Source organism: Hypomesus nipponensis, chromosome 20, assembly GCF_054491055.1.
Source record: "Hypomesus nipponensis isolate SF chromosome 20, ASM5449105v1, whole genome shotgun sequence".
Taxonomy (NCBI): domain Eukaryota; kingdom Metazoa; phylum Chordata; class Actinopteri; order Osmeriformes; family Osmeridae; genus Hypomesus; species Hypomesus nipponensis.
The window spans coordinates 12,156,626-12,177,494 of record NC_140380.1 but is presented as its reverse complement, the minus strand read 5'-3'; the positions used below and the strand labels follow the sequence as shown (position 1 = coordinate 12,177,494).

At 50.8% G+C, this 20,869-nt stretch overlaps 1 protein-coding gene across 1 annotated transcript in view; it reads right to left on the bottom strand.

The window, feature by feature from the left end:
- Positions 1-20,869, bottom strand: part of arhgap32b (Rho GTPase activating protein 32b) — a 45,896-nt gene that overhangs the window by 9,461 nt on the left and 15,566 nt on the right. Inside the window, exons 6-16 of the mRNA XM_084683566.1 lie at positions 16,959-17,045; positions 14,752-14,889; positions 14,563-14,655; positions 13,374-13,496; positions 12,224-12,304; positions 11,248-11,329; positions 9,394-9,444; positions 8,852-8,923; positions 4,661-4,810; positions 4,590-4,616; positions 490-592 (exon numbers count right to left, since the gene is read on the bottom strand). Coding sequence (XP_084539692.1) covers positions 490-592; positions 4,590-4,616; positions 4,661-4,810; positions 8,852-8,923; positions 9,394-9,444; positions 11,248-11,329; positions 12,224-12,304; positions 13,374-13,496; positions 14,563-14,655; positions 14,752-14,889; positions 16,959-17,045 — 1,007 coding nt within the window. The remainder of the gene's footprint in view (positions 1-489; positions 593-4,589; positions 4,617-4,660; positions 4,811-8,851; positions 8,924-9,393; positions 9,445-11,247; positions 11,330-12,223; positions 12,305-13,373; positions 13,497-14,562; positions 14,656-14,751; positions 14,890-16,958; positions 17,046-20,869) is intronic.

Genomic DNA, 20,869 nt, shown 5'->3' with positions numbered 1-20,869 from the left:
CATACAGAAGTACTCAGGGTTTCCCGCAGCACTTTGTAGTTCAAGCGGCCGCCTTAACACACGCCTGCCGCCGCGGCTACGTTTTTTTAAATTGGCGATATTGGCCCCCCCGCCCCCGGTCCATCAGCTAATCTCACCCTACAACTTTGACTAACACATTTTTGGCGGGAAACCCTGAGTACTGTGTGTATCTGCAGCTCAACCAGATCTGGAGAAACATGGAGAAGATAAACTGGATGCTACGACAACAGATGCTACGAGGACAGTGTTTATCATCTGTGAGTGACATGCGCCAAAAACCTAGAATTCCACACACTCCACTCTACTCGCAGTTTGCCATGCTATAATTAGAGGGGTGGTGGTGGGGGTGGTTCCACAGGACCAGGGTGAGTTGGATTAAACAACGTCCCCAAAATCCTTCTGATTAGGTGACATCTAATGCCATCAAAAAAGAGAATTTAGAGGGCCTTTTTCTGTCCCAGACGTTACCGTAGTTTCTGGATGTTGGAAGCGATCCCAGACAGGCGGTAGATCCCGTCCACCACGCCGTGCTTCTGGATGAACTCTGTGCAGCTCCTGAGCACCTGAGGGACTGGAACACAACAGGAAGTCACACAACAGGAAGTCAGAACAGGAAGTCACACAACAGGAAGTCACAACAGGAAGTCACACAACAGGAAGTCACACAACAAATCACTATTAAAACAGTTTTAACCCACTGAGTGTACTGTAATCACTACATTTAAAAGCTGGAAACTGTTTTTCCTTCCCTGTGGTTTTGCTGGGTCGCACCTAACTGCTTTGAGGTCATGGATGTGACAAAAAATGATTTGATAAGTTGTTGGAAGGACCAACACTTGTAACGTGCAGGGTCACTGGTAAGGTTAGGATTACCCTAACCCAGGGTCACTGGTAAGGTTAGGATTACCCTAACCCAGGGTCACTGGTAAGGTTAGGATTACCCTAACCCAGGGTCACTGGTAAGGTTAGGATTACCCTAACCCAGGGTCACTGGTAAGGTTAGGGTTACCCTAACCCAGGGTCACTGGTAAGGTTAGGGTTACCCTAACCCAGGGTCACTGGTAAGGTTAGGGTTACCCTAACCCAGGGTCACTGGTAAGGTTAGGGTTACCCTAACCCAGGGTCACTGGTAAGGTTAGGGTTACCCTAACCCAGGGTCACTGGTAAGGTTAGGGTTACCCTAACCCAGGGTCACTGGTAAGGTTAGGGTTACCCTAACCCAGGGTCACTGGTAAGGTTAGGGTTACCCTAACCCAGGGTCACTGGTAAGGTTAGGGTTACCCTAACCCAGGGTCACTGGTAAGGTTAGGATTACCCTAACCCAGGGTCACTGGTAAGGTTAGGATTACCCTAACCCAGGGTCATTGGTAAGGTTAGGATTACCCTAACCCAGGGTCACTGGTAAGGTTAGGATTACCCTAACCCAGGGTCACTGGTAAGGTTAGGGTTACCCTAACCCAGGGTCACTGGTAAGGTTAGGGTTACCCTAACCCAGGGTCACTGGTAAGGTTAGGGTTACCCTAACCCAGGGTCACTGGTAAGGTTAGGGTTACCCTAACCCAGGGTCACTGGTAAGGTTAGGGTTACCCTAACCCAGGGTCATTGGTAAGGTTAGGATTACCCTAACCCAGGGTCACTGGTAAGGTTAGGGTTACCCTAACCCAGGGTCACTGGTAAGGTTAGGGTTACCCTAACCCAGGGTCACTGGTAAGGTTAGGGTTACCCTAACCCAGGGTCACTGGTAAGGTTAGGGTTACCCTAACCCAGGGTCACTGGTAAGGTTAGGGTTACCCTAACCCAGGGTCACTGGTAAGGTTAGGGTTACCCTAACCCAGGGTCACTGGTAAGGTTAGGGTTACCCTAACCCAGGGTCACTGGTAAGGTGTCCTACACCGTCATCTTCCTGAAGGGGAAAGAGGGTCAGTAAAAACGGCTGGATCCACCAGAGGCTCTGGAAATAAACAGGAAGTTTAACAGCTGAAAGGTTCATGTGAGGGGAACCACCAAGCTGTCAAACCTGACAACCACTCATGCAGTTATGTGTGCTTCAGTTGGTCCCTTCATTTACATTCATATATTCGTCCTGCTGACTGCTCTGCCAGTGTCTTACACCACACAAACTTGAAGTCCACATTACAGTCTGGTGAGGGGGCACCCTTTACATGCTCAGGAGAATAGAGACACAGAGGGAGAGAGAGAAAGACACACGCAGAGAGACAGAGAGAAACAGAGACACACGCAGAGAGACAGAGACACAGAGAGAAACAGAGACACACGCAGAGAGACAGAGACACACAGAGAGACAGAGACACACAGAAAGACAGAGAAAGAGGATGAAGAGAGGAAACAGCAGTACTGGATGGGGCCCTGGACATTAGAACTTTTGTTGATGTCTGATAGTCTGACAAGGAGCGAGAGAGAGAGAGCTAACTCGCCCTTACTGACTGTGCCACACTCCTTGACCTTTACACCCTCCAAGAACGCATTGCTGTGGTAACAGCAAGGGCTCCCTAGGAGGGGGAGGGGGGGTCTTAGTCATTAGTCTAATCTGCCTCTGAGACGCCAAGCATGACTGTTGCTGGAGAACACTGACCCTTTAAACAAGTAAATAAAAACAAACATGACCTTGTCAGGAAGTCTCCTCTGTCTGCTGTGTCAAGCTGGTGTAGTGAAGGCTAGGCGTGTAGTGAAGCCGGGGCGTTACATGCGGTGTAAGCTAGCAGGTCTCTGGCCAGTTTACCACAACGAAGCCCTGCTCAGCTGCACTAGTGAGACTGCAGGGCACACAAACGCCTTCAGGGTAGGGACCAGAGTCAGCTGCTGAACCCTGAGCCCACCAGCATCTGGGTTACAACCACTTGCCTGTCTCACCTCGTAGCAAGAAGCCCAACACACTGCCATTATCCAACCCTGGTTTTAAAGCGGACTGCTTCTCAACTACACCTACAGCCTTCAGTACACCTACAGCCTTCAGTACACCTACAGCCTTCAGTACACCTACAGCCTTCAGTACACCTACAGCCTTCAGTACACCTACAGCCTTCAGTACACCTACAGCCTTCACTACACCTACAGCCTTCACTACACCTACAGCCTTCACTACACCTACAGCCTTCACTACACCTACAGCCTTCACTACACCTACAGCCTTCACTACACCTACAGCCTTCACTACACCTACAGCCTTCAGTACACCGCGCAAGGAGACTTCCTTGGACCTGGGCATCTCTCTCCCTTCAACACAGTGCACATCTCCTTCTTTGGTGTGTGTGTGTGCACAGTAAGGTGTGTGTGCACAGTAAGCTGTGTGCACACAGTATGGTGTATAAGGTGTGTGTGTGTGCACAGTATGGTGTATAAGGTGTGTGTGTGCACAGTAAGGTGTGTGTGTGTGTGTGTGCACAGTAAGGTGTGTAAAGTGTGTGTGTGCACAGTAAGGTGTGTGTGTGCACAGTAAGGTGTATAAGGTGTGTGTGTGCACAGTATGGTGTATAAGGTGTGTGTGTGCACAGTATGGTGTATAAGGTGTGTGTGTGCACAGTAAGGTGTGTGTGTGCACAGTAAGGTGTGTGTGTGTGCACAGTAAGGTGTGTAAGGTGTGTGTGTGCACAGTAAGGTGTGTGTGTGTGCACAGTAAGGTGTGTAAGGTGTGTGTGTGCACAGTAAGGTGTGTGTGTGCACAGTAAGGTGTGTGTGTGTGCACAGTAAGGTGTGTAAAGTGTGTGTGTGCACAGTAAGGTGTGTGTGTGCACAGTAAGGTGTGTGTGCACAGTAAGGTGTGTAAAGTGTGTGTGTGCACAGTAAGGTGTGTGTGCACAGTAAGGTGTGTGTGTGTGCACAGTAAGGTGTGTGTGCACAGTAAGGTGTGTAAAGTGTGTGTGTGCACAGTAAGGTGTGTGTGTGTGCACAGTAAGTTGTGTGTGTGTGCACAGTAAGGTGTGTAAGGTGTGTGTGCACAGTAAGGTGTGTAAGGTGTCTCACCATCATGGGCTGAGTTGAGAAGGTGTTCTCCCAGGTCACAGTAAGGTGTGTGTGCACAGTAAGGTGTGTAAGGTGTCTCACCATCATGGGCTGAGTTGAGAAGGTGTTCTCCCAGGTCACAGTAAGGTGTGTGTGCACAGTAAGGTGTGTAAGGTGTCTCACCATCATGGGCTGAGTTGAGAAGGTGTTCTCCCAGGTCACAGTAAGGTGTGTAAGGTGTGTGTGCACAGTAAGGTGTGTAAGGTGTGTGTGCACAGTAAGGTGTGTAAGGTGTCTCACCATCATGGGCTGAGTTGAGAAGGTGTTCTCCCAGGTCACAGTAAGGTGTGTAAGGTGTCTCACCATCATGGGCTGAGTTGAGAAGGTGTTCTCCCAGGTCACAGTAAGGTGTGTAAGGTGTCTCACCATCATGGGCTGAGTTGAGAAGGTGTTCTCCCAGGTCACAGTAAGGTGTGTGTGTGCACAGTAAGGTGTGTGTGCACAGTAAGGTGTGTAAGGTGTCTCACCATCATGGGCTGAGTTGAGAAGGTGTTCTCCCAGGTCACAGTAAGGTGTGTGTGCACAGTAAGGTGTGTAAGGTGTCTCACCATCATGGGCTGAGTTGAGAAGGTGTTCTCCCAGGTCACAGTAAGGTAGTAAGGTGTGTAAGGTGTCTCACCATCATGGGCTGAGTTGAGAAGGTGTTCTCCCAGGTCACAGCCAAACACCCTCTCCCTCAAGATGCCGCGCTGCTTCAGCTTCTGCTTGGACGGCCGCGACTTCATGAAGCTGCGCAGGAACGTGATCAGCTTCCCGTGTTTCTTAGACACTGAGGACAGAAACACACTTCAGAAACACACTTCAGAAACACACTTCAGAAACACATCCAAGCACGTCCTTCGTGATCGAGGCAACTCCAAACTAAGAATGATTAAAAGTGTGTTGGAGTTCAGTCTCCCTGGTGTATCTGTCTGTTTACAAGACACATAAGCTCAGGAGAGAAACTTTGAAGAACTCATTCGCAGTGAAGCATTTTCTCTCTGAAATCCCTTTCTTCCATTCTCAATGGAACCAGTCTTGCTTCCGTTACAAAAGGCTCTTGGAAGGCTGTAAAGTTCTTTTGAGATGTTTAACACCGTCTCCAGTCCATTCACCTCCAAGGCGCCTCCTCCTTAGGACCAAGCCCACACAGAGCAAAGATGGGCGGTCATTTGAAAACTGAAATCCCTGCATTCACACAATGTGTCTGGAAAAAGAGGCTAATCCTTTCAGAGGGCAGATCCAGTGGTTCTTGATTTGGAACAATATGGAAAAGCAATCAAGTGGAAAAACCCCTCCATTACTGAGGCGATCAAAGGAGTTAGGATAGCCACAAACTTTGTTCACAAATCCTCCAGGAGGGAGCTGCAGCTGGGAAGCTGAAAGAAGTCTTCTGGCATGATGAGTTGAACATTATTCATCTTCTATCAGACTGTTGTCTCTACTTTTCAAGGTGAATTACTAACTTCTGAATCTCGGTGTGTGAACAGTGAGATGGTCAGACTGAGGCCTCATGTCAGGTCAAACCAGCCACACATCCCAGACCACAGGAAGGCTAACAATGACACATAGATCAACAGTTCAGTCTGGCTTGCATGGGCAGTGTACTATGGTTTTAAAAGAATTACCCTATTGTCAGGCAAAACAAAGCAACTATTGCATGTTCTTATTTTGTTATCAAGTTTATACTTCAGTGACACAGTAACAACTGCACTACTGAAGGAAGACATGGTTAGGGAAACTCTGGAACTGAATATCTGGAACATATAAGCATGTCAGTCGACCCCCCCTTCATTCATCCTGTTGGATCAGACACATTCCAGTCTTTCTGCCATGACAGCTGCTGTAGCAATTCAAGTAGAAAGGAAGAGAGAAGGTAGAGAGAGAGAGACAAGGTGTACAGAGAGAGGGGTGTACAGAGAGAGAGAGGGATGTACAGAGAGAGAGAGAAGGGAGGATTAAGAGAGGAGAAGCAGTCTTGGATAGGACATATTAGAACTGTTGTTGATGTCTGAAGCACACATACACAGGCTTCATGGCAGTGGGACACCTCAGGATCTCTCCCTCGCCACTGCATTCCTGTCTCTCACTGTCTCTCTCCCTCGCCACTGCATTCCTGTCTCTCACTGTCTCTCTCCCTGGCTATCTAGGCCACAGAGGGAACACCCATCTGAGAATAAAACCAACAACTGTAATATGCAACATGCTGGCGTCAGAATCTGGAGATCTTAAAAGTCCTTACTCATCTGTGTCCAGGCAACAGCAAAACATTTCTTTTAGTATTTCCTAAATTACAAAGCGGGTGAATGTAAAGAGGCCATCTTTGAGGCAGTCCTGTTGAAAACATGTTGGCTTGTCCTCAAACAACTACAAATCCTTCAAATCCAGCCTCCAGGTGAAAATGGGTTCTGAGTAAGACTATTAAAACCTGTAAATTATTAACAGCTCCCGAACATGGTTCAGACAGGTAACCTTCTCAGCTATAAACTATAACCAGTCCTACATATTCTAGCATTCATTTGGAGGAAATAAATCAGGAGTTTTGATTTGGCAACATAGAATTAAACAGTGCCACAAAATGACTGTAGCCCCTACCCCTCCCACCAGTAGCACAAACATACAGCTGCCCTATCTCAGCCGATCGGAATAAACACTGGGATATGTCAATACATTCTAGATTTAAATACAATCCGACTGACTGTGAGGATCCTGTTCGGATAACATATGCAATCTCGTGAACGGGAGCATTTTACACTTTCTACTTCGGACAATGATGAGTACGTGTGGGGAAATATTTTAACTGCGAATAAACACATTCTTACCTCCGTTGGACACGGGACAGGACTTTGATCGAAATATAAACTCTAAATCCGAAGTTAATTACCGACATTTCGTTCGATATGTTCGCAAGAAAAACGGCAACTCGTAAAAACTGAAAGCGACACCGTTCATCTTCACGTAACAGATAAAAGTATAAACCTCGTGGGTCTGAACAGTAACACGTGATAGCGCCTCTCAGTCCGGTGCTCGGCTCAACCACTCCGAGAGAAAACGTCTAATTTCCCTTCAGCTGCCGGCCGGCCCCTCGCTCGTGTCAGTTTACAATCCAACCGCACTCGTTTGGAAATTTGTGAAAATCGATGTTAAACGACCGCTTTTTCCTTTCATACTGGATTAAACATTTCGGTCATGATTGAAAAGATCACAGCCTATTTGAATTGTATTGTGATAATGACAGCTGGGGTGGTGGTTGTTTATAAAATCCATATCCATAGTCTGCGTGTCTGAGAGATTAAATTGTTATCGGACAAAACATATGATATGACTGAGGCCTAAACAATCTGATACTTATGCACAACCATCTCAAATTAGCTGTAAAAAGTATTTAACTACCATCTAGCAGTCTAATGGTAACAGACACCTTTTCAGCTATTGGTGAACTGTGTCCATACAAACGTGGCATTGTGTCCTAATAAGGACCCTTATCCATAATGAAAGTTTAGTAGGTGTGGTTTGTAACACATCCACCAGGTCTCGATAGACCAGGTTTACAGCAGAAAGCATGTGCATCAGGAAACTGCTGTCTGGATGAGAAGGCAAATATTCCTCTCATTCACTCTTCTCCTCCTTCCTCTCCATCGCTCCCTCAGTTTCAGAGAACAGCTGTCTGGTGCTCACAGCTGCCTGTCACTAGTCTCCCGACAGGAAGCTGACCTGGGCTGAGGGAGGGAGGGAGGGGAGGAGGGAGCCAGCTCCTCAGACAGGAAACTGACCTGGGCTGAGGGAGGGAGGGAGGGAGCCAGCTCCTCAGACAGGAAGCCGACCTGGGCTGAGGGAGGGAGGGAGGGAGCCAGCTCCTCAGACAGGAAGCTGACCTGGGCTGAGGGAGGGAGGGAGTTATATGTCCCTGTTATATGGATGCTGCATGGTTCACACTAGGTTTCCCACCTGGCCCAGTTGTACCTGTACTCCCTCAGAGATGTTTAGCATGTGGGGAAGCTGGCTGAGAGACCAGGGTTTCCAGTATGAACAGCCTGCTTCAGTCTCCATGGAGTCTCTCAATATTTCAGGACAAAGCTGGGTGCTCAAAGGATTGTTTTACGGCCCATTGAATGAAAGGGACAGAATAAATCAAGCTGGAATGAGCTACCACCCCACACCACCCTCCACACACAAACACCCCCACACACACTGAACACACACACCTTTCTAGTCCTAACGAATGCATCCCAGCTGGTGCTGGATGAGGCATTCAAACAGCCAGGTACCCTTGTTCTTCCCTCAACTCATTTGAATACATGTTGAGAAGTAAACATAGGAACAACAGAGCATTCAGGTGTTGACGTCTCCACGGCGATCACCACGGTGATCACTTCCTGTAGTTACTGTGAGAAGCTACCATTCTACCTGTGTATAACCCCAGCAGTACATTCCCATTTCAACTATAAAACAATTCACTGACAGTTAGTGACTCAGATTACTAGGGCTTCGGTATGGGTTATTCAGAGAAAACAAGCTAGCACAAAAAGGACACTTAGCTTCATGAGGCTAGCTACTTAGGGCCTACAGCTGGATTAGTACACAGGGTTAGGGCCTACAGCTGGATTAGTACACAGGGTTAGGGCCTAAAGCTGGATTAGTACACAGGGTTAGGGCCTACAGCTGGATTAGTACACAGGGTTAGGGCCTACAGCTAGATTAGTAAACAGGGTTAGGGCCTACAGCTGGATTAGTACACAGGGTTAGGGCCTACAGCTGGATTAGTACACAGGGTTAGGGCCAGCCTACAGAGAGAGGTTATGTATCCTGCATCTTGTGGAGACAGAGCTACCTGAGTTTAGCCCGCAGGGGGTCACTGGGTCAACCCACAAACTGTCCTGCTTTACACTCTCCATCTCCAGATCTGCATGCAGGGTGGAGGATGAGGCAGGGTGGAGGATGAGCCAGGGTGGAGGATGAGCCAGGGTGGAGGAGGGAGGAGGGGTGGAGGAGGGAGGAGGAGGGAGGAGGGGTGGAGGAGGGGTGGAGGAGGGAGGAGGGGTGGAGGAGGGGTGGAGGAGGGAGGAGGAGGGAGGAGGGGTGGAGGAGGGAGGGAAGAGGGGAAGGGACCCAGGGGAAAAGGTACACAACATTTCAGTCAGAGAACACTGGGAGGAGCAAGCAGCATGTATGTGTTAGAGACTGTACTGCTAATGTGATGATTGTCAAACTAATAACTGATGATGCTTGAAGTGGCACAAATTACATATTCAATAAACAACAGGTGAAGATGCAAGTATGAAGGAGTGTGTGTGTGTGTTCTATATGACAGTGTGTGTGTGTGTCTGTGATGGTCGGATGTGATGGAAGGAGGAGGTGTGTACCAGCACGTACAGGGTGGAAACAGACTCCAGGAAGTGGGCCTCAGGCCGGAGCAGGGGGAGACTGTGGCAGGGGGAGGCAGCGGGGGGGGAGGCAGGGTGGGGGGGGGAGGGGGCAGGGGGGGGAGGCGGGGGAGGGGGGAGGCAGGGGGGGGGGGGGGGGCAGGGGGGGGAGGGGGCAGGGGGGGGAGGCAGGGGGGGGGGAGGCAGGGGGGGGGGAGGTAGGGGGGGTGGAGGCAGGGGGTGGGGGGAGGCAGGGGGTGGGGGCAGGGGGAGGAACAGCATTAAACATGTTCCCACAGCAGCTGTACACAGACCTGACGTGGTGACTAGCAGGTGTACATCACATCAAACCATCTGGGGATCAGATGGCTGAGCGGTTAGGGAGTCGGACTATTAATCAGAAGGTTGTTGGTTCGATTCCCGGACGTGCAAAATGACGTTGTGTCCTTGGGCAAGGCACTTCACCCTACTTGCCTCGGGGGGGAATGTCCCTGTACTTACTGTAAGTCGCTCTGGATAAGCGTCTGCTAAATGACTAATTGTAATGTAATCAAACACGAGACGCTCAGAATACACAAGACACCATCATGCCGCTGGTCTGAGGTCCTTGTGGAGTGGAACCTCAGCAGGTACCAGGAGAGACCGTGCCAGGTACCAGCAGAGAGACCACACGCTCACCATGACCTTGCAGCACTGCAGCTGCATGAACAGACCTGGTGTCTGACACCCATGCAAGTGTGCTGATGACTGTCTGTATTTACAGACAACTACTGAATAATTGTTTGGGTAGGATCTCTTAAGGCATCATGCAAACATGAGTTGAGGCGACTATGAGGTTAACCAACTGTCCCGTCTGAAGTGTTTGAGTGATCCATAGTTCAAGTCATTTGATAAGGTAACCCACAATATGTAAATAAAATATGAGCTAGGAATTTACTGAACAAAAAGCAACCTTAGTTGTTCAACCAACTTATAAAATGACCTTTTAAATAATCTGGGAAGTATATTTTATGAATCTAAGATGACCATATCAAGTTGTTCACTTCTGTGAGATCCTGATAGCTTCTTTAGTTCTTTCTTTAGCTCCTCTCTTCTAAAGACATGACAGACCACAACTTCCAACAAGGCAAAAGCTCTTTAAGGAAATACATCCTCAACCCACAAGCAGCCATTGTGGTGTTATAAACAGCAGGGTGACGGTGGTGGTGTTATAAGCAGCAGGGTGACGGTGGTGGTGTTATAAGCAGCAGGGTGACGGTGGTGGTGTTAGAAACAGCAGGGTGACGGTGGTGGTGTTATAAGCAGCAGGGTGACGGTGGTGGTGTTATAAACAGCAGGGTGACGGTGGTGGTGTTATAAACAGCAGGGTGACGGTGGTGGTGTTATAAACAGCAGGGTGACGGTGGTGGTGTTATAAACAGCAGGGTGACGGTGGTGGTGTTATAAACAGCAGGGTGACGGTGGTGGTGTTATAAACAGCAGGGTGACGGTGGTGGTGTTATAAACAGCAGGGTGACGGTGGTGGTGTTATAAACAGCAGGGTGACGGTGGTGGTGTTATAAACAGCAGGGTGACGGTGGTGGTGTTATAAACAGCAGGGTGACGGTGGTGGTGTTATAAACAGCAGGGTGACGGTGGTGGTGTTATAAACAGCAGGGTGACGGTGGTGGTGTTATAAACAGCAGGGTGACGGTGGTGGTGTTATAAACAGCAGGGTGACGGTGGTGGTGTTATAAACAGCAGGGTGACGGTGGTGGTGGTGTTATAAACAGCAGGGTGACGGTGGTGGTGTTATAAACAGCAGGGTGACGGTGGTGGTGTTATAAACAGCAGGGTGACGGTGGTGGTGTTTGAGGTAACTTACCTGGCTTTGGCACAGAGTTGGTGACGGACTGCGGCACCTTGTCGTTTATCAGCTCAACACACTCACTGGGGAAGAACCCAACCTGGGGGAGAGGGAGGGAGGTGGTAAATTGAAAAATAAACAGCTTTCATTTATTAAAGTCTTAGAGTCCTGTAAGACTACTAACAACAGTGCAGATTTGAGAGACTTCCTGTACACTGATAACAGCTTCACAGATCCTGGAAAAGCATGCTGGAAAAGGTTGGCATGCACCCAGAAAACAGTTCAAGTGTACTTTGACCACAGCATGCCACTTGGCCTCACATGGTTGTTGGCATGCTTGTGAAGGTTACAGCTTGTGTTATTACAGCATGTCTGCTGGTTAAATGAAGATGTGTTTCTGCACATCTGGGATGTCAGAGGAGGTAAGGCTCTCTGTGCAGATGCCAGCAGTCACTCAATACAACGCTCTTTTAATGAACCAGTGTCTGTGTGTGTGTGCATGTGTGTGCGTGTGTGTGTGTGTGTGTGCATGTGTGTGTGTGTGTGTGTGTGCATGTGTGCGTGTGTGTGTGTGTGTGCATGGGTGAGCCTCCAACCAGGAAGCAGGTATCATACATATTTTGACCAATGGATTTCCATGACTTTTCCATGACTTTAAACCAAATTTCCATGACCAAAGCATCGTTAAATCTACACTTTCCTGGCATTTTAAATTATCCCTTGCGCTTCTCTGAGTTACTATTGCTATGGCCATCAAACTTTTCAGTTAGTATGAGAGCGTATGCCTGCTTATATTTTGAACGTATTTCTTTTAAAATCATGTGAATTATTTAAAACTCAGCGTAAATGAACAACATGAAAATATGATTATAACAACTTTTCATGACTTTTCCAAAACTTTGGGGATTGAATTTTTTTCAAGCACTTTTCCAGGCCTGGAAATAACCATTTTAAAATTCCATGACTTTTCCAGGTTTTCCATGACCGTACGAACCCTGTGGAAGCCGTGCTTGCCTCTCCACCAGGTGGTGTCCTCCTTGGGGGGCATGTCAATCACAGACACAATGTCCCCAACCTGGAGAGAGGACAGGAGGAGAGAGGACGGGAAGAGAGAGGACAGGAGGAGAGAGGGACAGGAGGAGAGAGGGACAGGAGGAGAGAGGGACAGGAGGAAAGAGGGACAGGAGGAAAGAGGGACAGGAGGAAAGAGGAGAGGAGGAGAGAGGAGAGGAGGAGAGAGGAGAGGAGGAGAGAGGGACAGGAGGAGAGAGGGACAGGAGGAGAGAGGGACAGGAGGAGAGAGGACGGGAAGAGAGAGGACAGGAGGAGAGAGGGACAGGAGGAGAGAGGGACAGGAGGAGAGAGGGACAGGAGGAAAGAGGGACAGGAGGAAAGAGGGACAGGAGGAAAGAGGAGAGGAGGAGAGAGGAGAGGAGGAGAGAGGACAGGAGGAGAGAGGGACAGGAGGAGAGAGGACAGGAGGAGAGAGGACGGGAAGAGAGAGGACAGGAGGAGAGAGGAGAGGAGGAGAGAGGACAGGAGGAGAGAGGGACAGGAGGAGAGAGGGACAGGAGGAGAGAGGGACAGGAGGAAAGAGGGACAGGAGGAAAGAGGAGAGGAGGAGAGAGGACAGGAGGAGAGAGGGACAGGAGGAAAGAGGAGAGGAGGAGAGAGGGACAGTAGGAGAGAGGACAGGAGGAGAGAGGGACAGGAGGAGAGAGGAGAGAGGGACAGGAGGAGAGAGGGACAGGAGGAGAGAGGAGAGGAGGAGAGAGGGACAGGAGGAGAGAGGAGAGGAGGAGAGAGGGACAGGAGGAGAGAGGACAGGAAGAGAGAGGACAGGAGGAGAGAGGGACAGGAGGATAGAGGACAGGAGGAGAGAGGGACAAAGGGGAGAGAGGACAGGAGGAGAGGATTCCATTATTATGAAATACGGGTTATGACCATCCCATGATTCCATTGACGATGAGTCCCACTGTAAACACAGGGTGCTCTCATCCAGCAGCTATCTGAGGCAAGTGAGCTGGGCACCTAGCCTCTGGTTAGGGTCAGGTGTGGGGTCAGGTATGGGGTCAGGTACGGGGTCAGGAGGGGGGTCAGGAGGGGGGTCAGGGTGTGAGGTCAGGGTGTGAGGTCAGGGTCACCTCAAAGGAGAGTTCGTCAGCTGCCTGGGCGTTGTAGCGTTTGATGACGTGTGCTGCAGCGATGGCGGGGACGTTGATGGACGATTCCTCATGGACCAGTAGGTGGTTCCCCTTGTTTTCCACCTGAAGCACACACACACACACACACACGGTCCTTCCATCAGTGTGAAACAGTAGAAACCAGGACTCATCAGACCAAGCAACATTTTTACTGTAACTCCAGTTCACTGTTCCTGAGACGAGCAGGAACTGTTTTAGTCTTCTCCTCCTCTGCTGTAAGAGTCAAAGTGGGACAAGACTTGTGTTCGACCCCCCCTCCCCAGCTCCCCCCCCCCCCCTCCTCCCCCAGCTCTCCCCCCCCCCTCCTCCCCCAGCTCTCTCTCCCCCCTCCCCAGCTCTCTCCCCCCCTCCCCCAGCCCCCCTCCCCCAGCTCTCTCCCCCCTCCCCCAGCCCCCCTCCCCCAGCTCCCCTCCCCCAGCTCTCTCTCTCTCCCCCCTCCCCCAGCTCTCTCTCTCCCCTCCTCCCCCAGCTCTCTCTCTTCCCCCCTCCCCCAGCTCTCTCTCTCCCCCCTCCCCCAGCTCTCTCTCTCTCCCCCCCTCCCCCAGCTCTCTCTCTCTCCCCCCCCTCCCCCAGCTCTCTCTCTCCCCCCTCCCCCAGCTCTCTCTCTCTCCCCCCTCCCCCAGCTCTCTCTCTCTCCCCCCTCCCCCAGCTCTCTCTCTCTCCCCCCTCCCCCAGCTCTCTCTCTCCCCTCCTCCCCCAGCTCTCTCTCTCCCCTCCTCCCCCAGCTCTCTCTCCCCCCTCCCCCAGCTCTCTCTCTCCCCCCTCCCCCAGCTCTCTCTCTCCCCCCCTCCCCCAGCTCTCTCTCTCTCCCCCCTCCCCCAGCTCTCTCTCTCCCCTCCTCCCCCAGCTCTCTCTCTCCCCCCTCCCCCAGCTCTCTCTCTCCCCCCTCCCCCAGCTCTCTCTCTCCCCCCCTCCCCCAGCTCTCTCTCTCCCCCCTCCCCCAGCTCTCTCTCTCCCCCCTCCCCCAGCTCTCTCTCTCTCCCCCCTCCCCCAGCTCTCTCTCTCTCCCCCCTCCCCCAGCTCTCTCTCTCTCCCCCCTCCCCCAGCTCTCTCTCTCTCCCCCCTCCCCCAGCTCTCTCTCTCTCCCCCTCCCCCAGCTCTCTCTCTCCCCCCCTCCCCCAGCTCTCACCTCCATCCAGGTGAGGACGGGCCCACAGTTGATCTTGTTGTCGGCGATGGCTGACAGGCGGGACAGGTAGGCCATCAGCATCTGACACACGGCCTGTATTGGAACACACCCACACAGGAAGTGAGATCACACCCACACAGGAAGTGAGATCACACCCACACAGGAAGTGAGGGTTGGGGTCAGACTAACCTCAGTGCGGTCTGGCAGGCCGTCTGCTCTGGGTAGCTCAGGCAGCAGAGAGAAGCGCCGGTCGTAGATGCAGAGGTGCAGGTGCTTGTCCAGGACGCGAAAATCCTCATAGCTGCGCTTTACCATCCAGCTGCGGCCCTGCAGACACAAGGAGCACCAGGCCTTCAACACCCTGGGCTGGGGGTTCTTTACACACACTACATGACTATATGAAGGCTTTAAGAGTTCCATGAATGTCTCTACAGTGGTGTCTGCTAGTTGCAAACAGACATCACAACCACATCTGGAGTGGCTGACATCAGTGGAGCGTGTGTGGATCTGAGGCAGGGATAGCACAGTACTCAAACACACACAGGTTGGCAGGGCTGCAAAGTACTTCAATGGCATACAAATTATACAGATAGATATGGTCTAATGTGACTGTACTGGTTGGAACAGTACAGATATGGTCTAATGTGACTTGTACTGGTTGGAACCGTAAAAAGACTAACCAAAAGAAACTTTGCACTTTGCACCAAAATCGCACCACATGAAATGATTTCTCCATATTTCCATGCAAATGTAGTTCATCTTGTTTCCATCTCCACAAAGGCCCTCCCAGGCCTCTCTCAGCCAGAGCACAGGGGAGGGAGAGCAGGGGGAAGGAGAAGAGTGAGGGAGAGCAGGGGGAAGGAGAAGAGTGAGGGAGAGCAGGGGGAGGAGAGGAGTGAGGGAGAGCAGGGGGAGGAGAGGAGTGAGGGGGAGGAGGGGGAGGAGGGGGAGGAGAGGAGTGAGGGGGAGGAGAGGATGTGTGAGGAGGTGGAAGGAGAGGAGTGGGGGAGAGCAGGGGGAAGGAGAGGAGAGGAGTGAGGGGGAGGAGAGGAATGGGAGGGAGGAGGGGGAGGAGGAGGGGGGAGGAGAGGAGTGGGGGGAGGAGGGGGAGGAGGGGGAAGGAGAGGAGTGAGGGGGAAGGAGAGGAGTGGGGGGAGGAGGGGGGAGGAGAGGAGTGGGGGGAGGAGGGGGAGGAGAGGAGTGAGGGGGAGGAGGGGGGAGGAGAGGAGGAGTGAGGGGGAGGGGGAAGGAGAAGAGTGAGGGAGAGCAGGAGCCTGGAGAGAGAAGGAGAGGAGGGGTGAGGGGTTAGAGTAGCCCTCTGACTGGGGCTCTGGAGAGATCAGGGGAGACGGCTGGCTGATGATCCCAGCACAGCCACTGGAGACAGAGAGATCTACTATCGTGGGCTGATCTCCCTGGACCCTACACCTCTAACCCTAACCCTCACCAGCGTTTTCAATGTGTCTCTTTCGCTCCTTCTAAAGAACGGGGCTTTTGTCCAACTTCTTTTATGGATCAGTGCAGGTGGGTTTAAGAGAGAGAAAGAGAGAAAGAGAGAGAGAGAGAGAGAGAGAGAGAGAGAGAGCTAGAGAGAGAGAAAAAGAGAAAGACAGAAAGAAAAAGAAAGAGAGAGAGACAGAGAGAGAAAAAGAGAAAGACAGAAAGAAAGAGAAAGAGAGAGAGACAGAGAGAGAAAAAGAGAAAGACAGAGAAAGAAAGAGAGAGAGAAAGAGAGTCGAGTTGGAATTTCCAGGGACAAAACCACACGTCTTGCCAAGGTCGTGGAAATGGAATATGATCCAGAGGAAGAATGTGCGAAACCAGAATCCAGTTTGTCATCAGACTAGAGCTAGACCACTACAGCTCTCTGAGAAATTATACACTTTTACAATGAGAAGGTTGTAGTACTTACTGGGTTTAATCACCACTTCAGAAAGAAAGTACACAAGCCTATCAACCAACAAGACAGTGATGAGTTGTTTTAGTAACATTAACATCCTGCCTGACACCTCAGAGCTCAGGATACAGCAGACACCCACAACAGGAAGAGATGACTCACTGGATCCTAAGTGCGCTCCCTGGAACTCACTAAATAAGGTGCTCCCAGCACCCAATAAGTTATAAAACGGTGTTCAGTCTAGTGATGGTCTACAAGGAAGAAAAAAACGAAGCGGTGGAAGTGTGTCTGGGGGCAGGAGGGGACAGTGTGTCTGGGGGCAGGAGGGTGCAGGAGGGGACAGTGTGTCTGGGGGCAGGAGGGTGCAGGAGGGGACAGTGTGTCTGGGGGCAGGAGGGTGCAGGAGGGGACAGTGTGTCTGGGGGCAGGAGGGTGCAGGAGGGGACAGTGTGTCTGGGGGCAGGAGGGTGCAGGAGGGGGCTAACCCAGGGGACCGTACCTGGCAGCAGATCTGGACCAGGTACACCAGTTCCCGCCACTCATAGCCATTCCTCGTTGCTTCACTTTGTTCGTCCGCAAGAGACAGCTGTGGGGCAGAGAGAGTGAGAGCATTAGCACTTTGTTCTGCTAGCTAGCTCGAGCATTAGCACTTTGTTCTGCTAGCTAGCTTGAGCATTAGAACTTTGTTTCTGCTAGCTAGCTAGAGCATTAGCACTTTGTTCTGCAAGCTAGCTAGAGCATTAGAACTTTGTTCTGCAAGCTGGCTAGAGCATTAGCACTTTGTTCTGCAAGCTAGCTAGAGCATTAGCACTTTGTTCTGCAAGCTAGCTAGAGCATTAGAACTTTGTTCTGCAAGCTAGCTAGAGCATTAGCACTTTGTTCTGCTAGCTAGCTAGCCCCACCGGCAGCACACGACTGGTTACCCTGAGTGCCCTGTGACATACTGTAACATTTCATGAATAAAATACAGCAAAAAAAGAGCCAGAACTAGTGTGTCTAGTATAGAACATCAAGTTACATCAAGCCAGCATATCGGATTTCTTGCATCATGTGTGTAAAAGTTGTATTTTGATATATATATATATATATGTTATTGTCAGAAATTAATCTTTATCAAGTATTGCACAGTCGATGAAGTCAAATTACATTTTTGCGGCATGCTAGCAAGGAGACAAGTCAGATTGCCGAAAGTCATAATTTCCTTGCAAGACCATTTGAAGAATACAGTTCTCCACAGTCATTGATCCATCAACAGGTCACATGTCTCTTCTTTCATTGGCTCCCTTGCATAGGTCTTGCACGTGTGTATGTGTGTGCGTGCGTGTCTGAGTCTTACAAAGTCTGGCCCTGCCAGGCTTACCAGAGTCAGCATGTTTATGACATGCTGTGAGGATAAGTCAAGCTTAGTGTTCACTGGGTAAGGTTCACTTTTCTGCTCACAAAGAATGCTGAACACAGTATCATTTTATACAAAATAAAAGGTTACATTCTGAATTTCTCTGACATGTATCATTAGACCTCAAAACATCTCTGAAGTAGTGTTGCGTTAGAGGGACGACTGACCACACTGCCCAAGTTCCCCTTTTAGCACAGTAAGGAAATAAACAGATGTTGCCCCTACAAAGTATAAATCAACCAAGACAGAACATACACATCTCAACTCAACAAGGTGACATGGTTTTGATACGTGGGTCCACAACAAACCTGTAAGATTCAGATAGTGAGCGTGTGTAAGAACAGCCAAACATGATTCAGATAGTGAGTGTGTGTAAGAACAGCCAAACATGATTGTTGCATCTCGCCAGGGCGCAGTGTTTGGAGAAGTTCAGGTGTCTGCAGTTCAGACACTTCAGCTGCTGGGAGGTTGTGGGGTGTGTGTGTGTGTCTGCAGAGGGGTAATACGTAGTGTCCTGTTTTCTATATGCCACTGGCTTGTAAATAGACTTGGAGTGCATTTTCAGCTCCTACAGTTTTTAAACATGTGGTCCGTATCTATGGGAGTAGTTGCAGGGAAACCAGCTTCTTCTACTCCAGACGCAGCTCGGTGGCGTTGTGTGGGAAGCGTAATAGCAGACTTACGTGGGTTTAATGTCTCTGAAACCCTCGTTGCCATGGCTGTGCAGGCGGTAGAAATCTCCCCCACCCCCCCACCCCCTGCTCTCACTACAAGATCCTCCCACAACAAAACCCTAACCCTAACCCCCACCCCCTGCTCTCACTACAAGATCCTCCCACAACAAAACCCTAACCCTAACCCCCACCCCCTGCTCTCACTACAAGATCCTCCCACAACAAAAGCCTAACCCTAACCCTAACCCCCACCCCCTGCTCTCACTACAAGATCCTCCCACAACAAAACCCTAACCCTAACCCTAACCCACAATGAAACTCCCTCTCTTTTAAGACACATGATGATCCAGCAGTTTCAGTCCAGCAAAAGGACCCCTGACCCCACCTTCACATGTAACAACCCTAAACCCTGAACCCCTAACCCTAAACCCAGGATAGTACAGAAGCACCCTACCCATCAGGTGCCTGTTCCAAAGAAGGTCTAGGGCTCTCCTACAACAGCATGACCTCTCCCCCTCTCTCCCCCTCTCTCCCCCTCTCTCTCCCTCTCTCTCTCCCGCTGTCTCTCGCTCTCCCTCTCTCTGCCTCGCTCTCCCTCTCCCTCTCTCTCTCTCTTGCTCTCCCTCTCTCTCGCTGTCTCTCGCTCTCTCGCTCGCTCTCAGCAGTCACACTACAGCAGAACAGGACAGTCCAACACTGAGGATTGCAATAGCAACAGTTCTTTTCTAAGCGCATGAGGTAATAAAAACTAACCTGAATTGAAACTCAAGCCCAAAGCAGCAGACATTTTAAGAGAGTAAAAATACTTTCTCAGATGACATTACAGTGAGTCTAACAACAGTAACTCCAGTAGCGGATAGGACTGCTGGCTGGGTTTGTCAGAGATAAGCTCACACACACACAAAGACAAGTAAATGTGTGCAAACACATGCACCAAAACACCAACACAAACAACACACACTGTTAACCAATCAGAGGTGCTCAACTTGAGAGGACTGTGATGGCCACCAGTCCCTCAGCAGGACAGGGACACATTCTGAGATGGCCAATACAAATATAAAAAGGGACAAGGTTCTCTCGCTATAGCAATAAGCACTGAGGTCAGAATCTGAACATGTTATTTTCAAGTAGGTTTACACACTTATTTTGCTTTGGTCTGATGGTGATCACACACCGTCCAAAGACAAAACCACACAAGTGTAGGCATTGCTGACTTCCCAAAATATGAATCCATGACAGTTCAGACATCGCCTCCTCATGGGTGATCAGCCTGGAAAGCAGAATCGAGAGATGGAAAGTAAAGAGAGAAAGTGGGAGAGAGAGAAAGGGGAGTCCCAAGGGATTCCCCTCAGTAAAGCACAATCCTGTCCCTCAACCTCGTGGAAAACACAGGCTCTCGCAAACACAGTCAATTTTACCTATAGAAACCCAGAGAGAGAGAGAGAGACACACAGAGGGAGAAGGAGAGAGCCAGAGAGAGAGGGAGGCTGCCTCCATTACTCACCGCAGCAGTCCGGACCTCCAGTAACTCCCCTTCAGTCCTTTTGTTTAGCTCCTTCACCACAGCAGCTGACCCAACCCCCACCCTGCACACAGCTCTAGACTGCAGCCTGCATCTCCCTGGCCGGCCACATCTGCTAACAAGTCTCTAAAACAACTCATCTGGGAGGATGCCTGTCAGCCCTGCTTCCTCGCAAGCTCTTGTCTGTTTCTCTTGCTCGGTGTGTGAGAGCGAGTGGGCAAGCATGTGTGAGACAGTGAGCGAGCGTGTGTGAGACAGTGAGCGAGCGTGTGTGAGAGCGAGTGAGCGAGCGTGTGTGAGACAGTGAGCGAGCGTGTGTGAGCGAGAGCGAGCGAGCGTGTGTGAGCGAGAGCGAGCGAGCGTGTGTGAGATCGAGTGAGAGAGCGTGTGTGAAACAGTGAGCGAGCGTTTGTGAGAGCTGTTAGTCCTCCCTCTAAGGGATCAGAGAGAGACACAGAGAGATAGAGAGAGAGACACAGAAAGAGACCATCTGACTCCCAGCAGCAGCAGAAGCGAACCCCTCCCTAGGACCCCACCACAGGACAGTCAGCTCTCCTCTCCTCTCCTCTCCTCTCCTCTCCTCTCCTCTCCTCTCCTCTCCTCTCCTCTCCTCTCCTCTCCTCTCCTCTCCTCTCCTCTCCTCTCCTCTCCTCTCCTCTCCTCTCCTCTCCCCTCCCCTCCCCTCCCCTCCCCTCCCCTCCCCTCCCCTCCCCTCCCCTCCCCTCCCCTCCCCTCCCCTCCCCTCCCCTCCCCTCCCCTCCCCTCCCCTCCCCTCCCCTCCCCTCCCCTCCCCTCCCCTCCCCTCCCCTCCCCTCCCC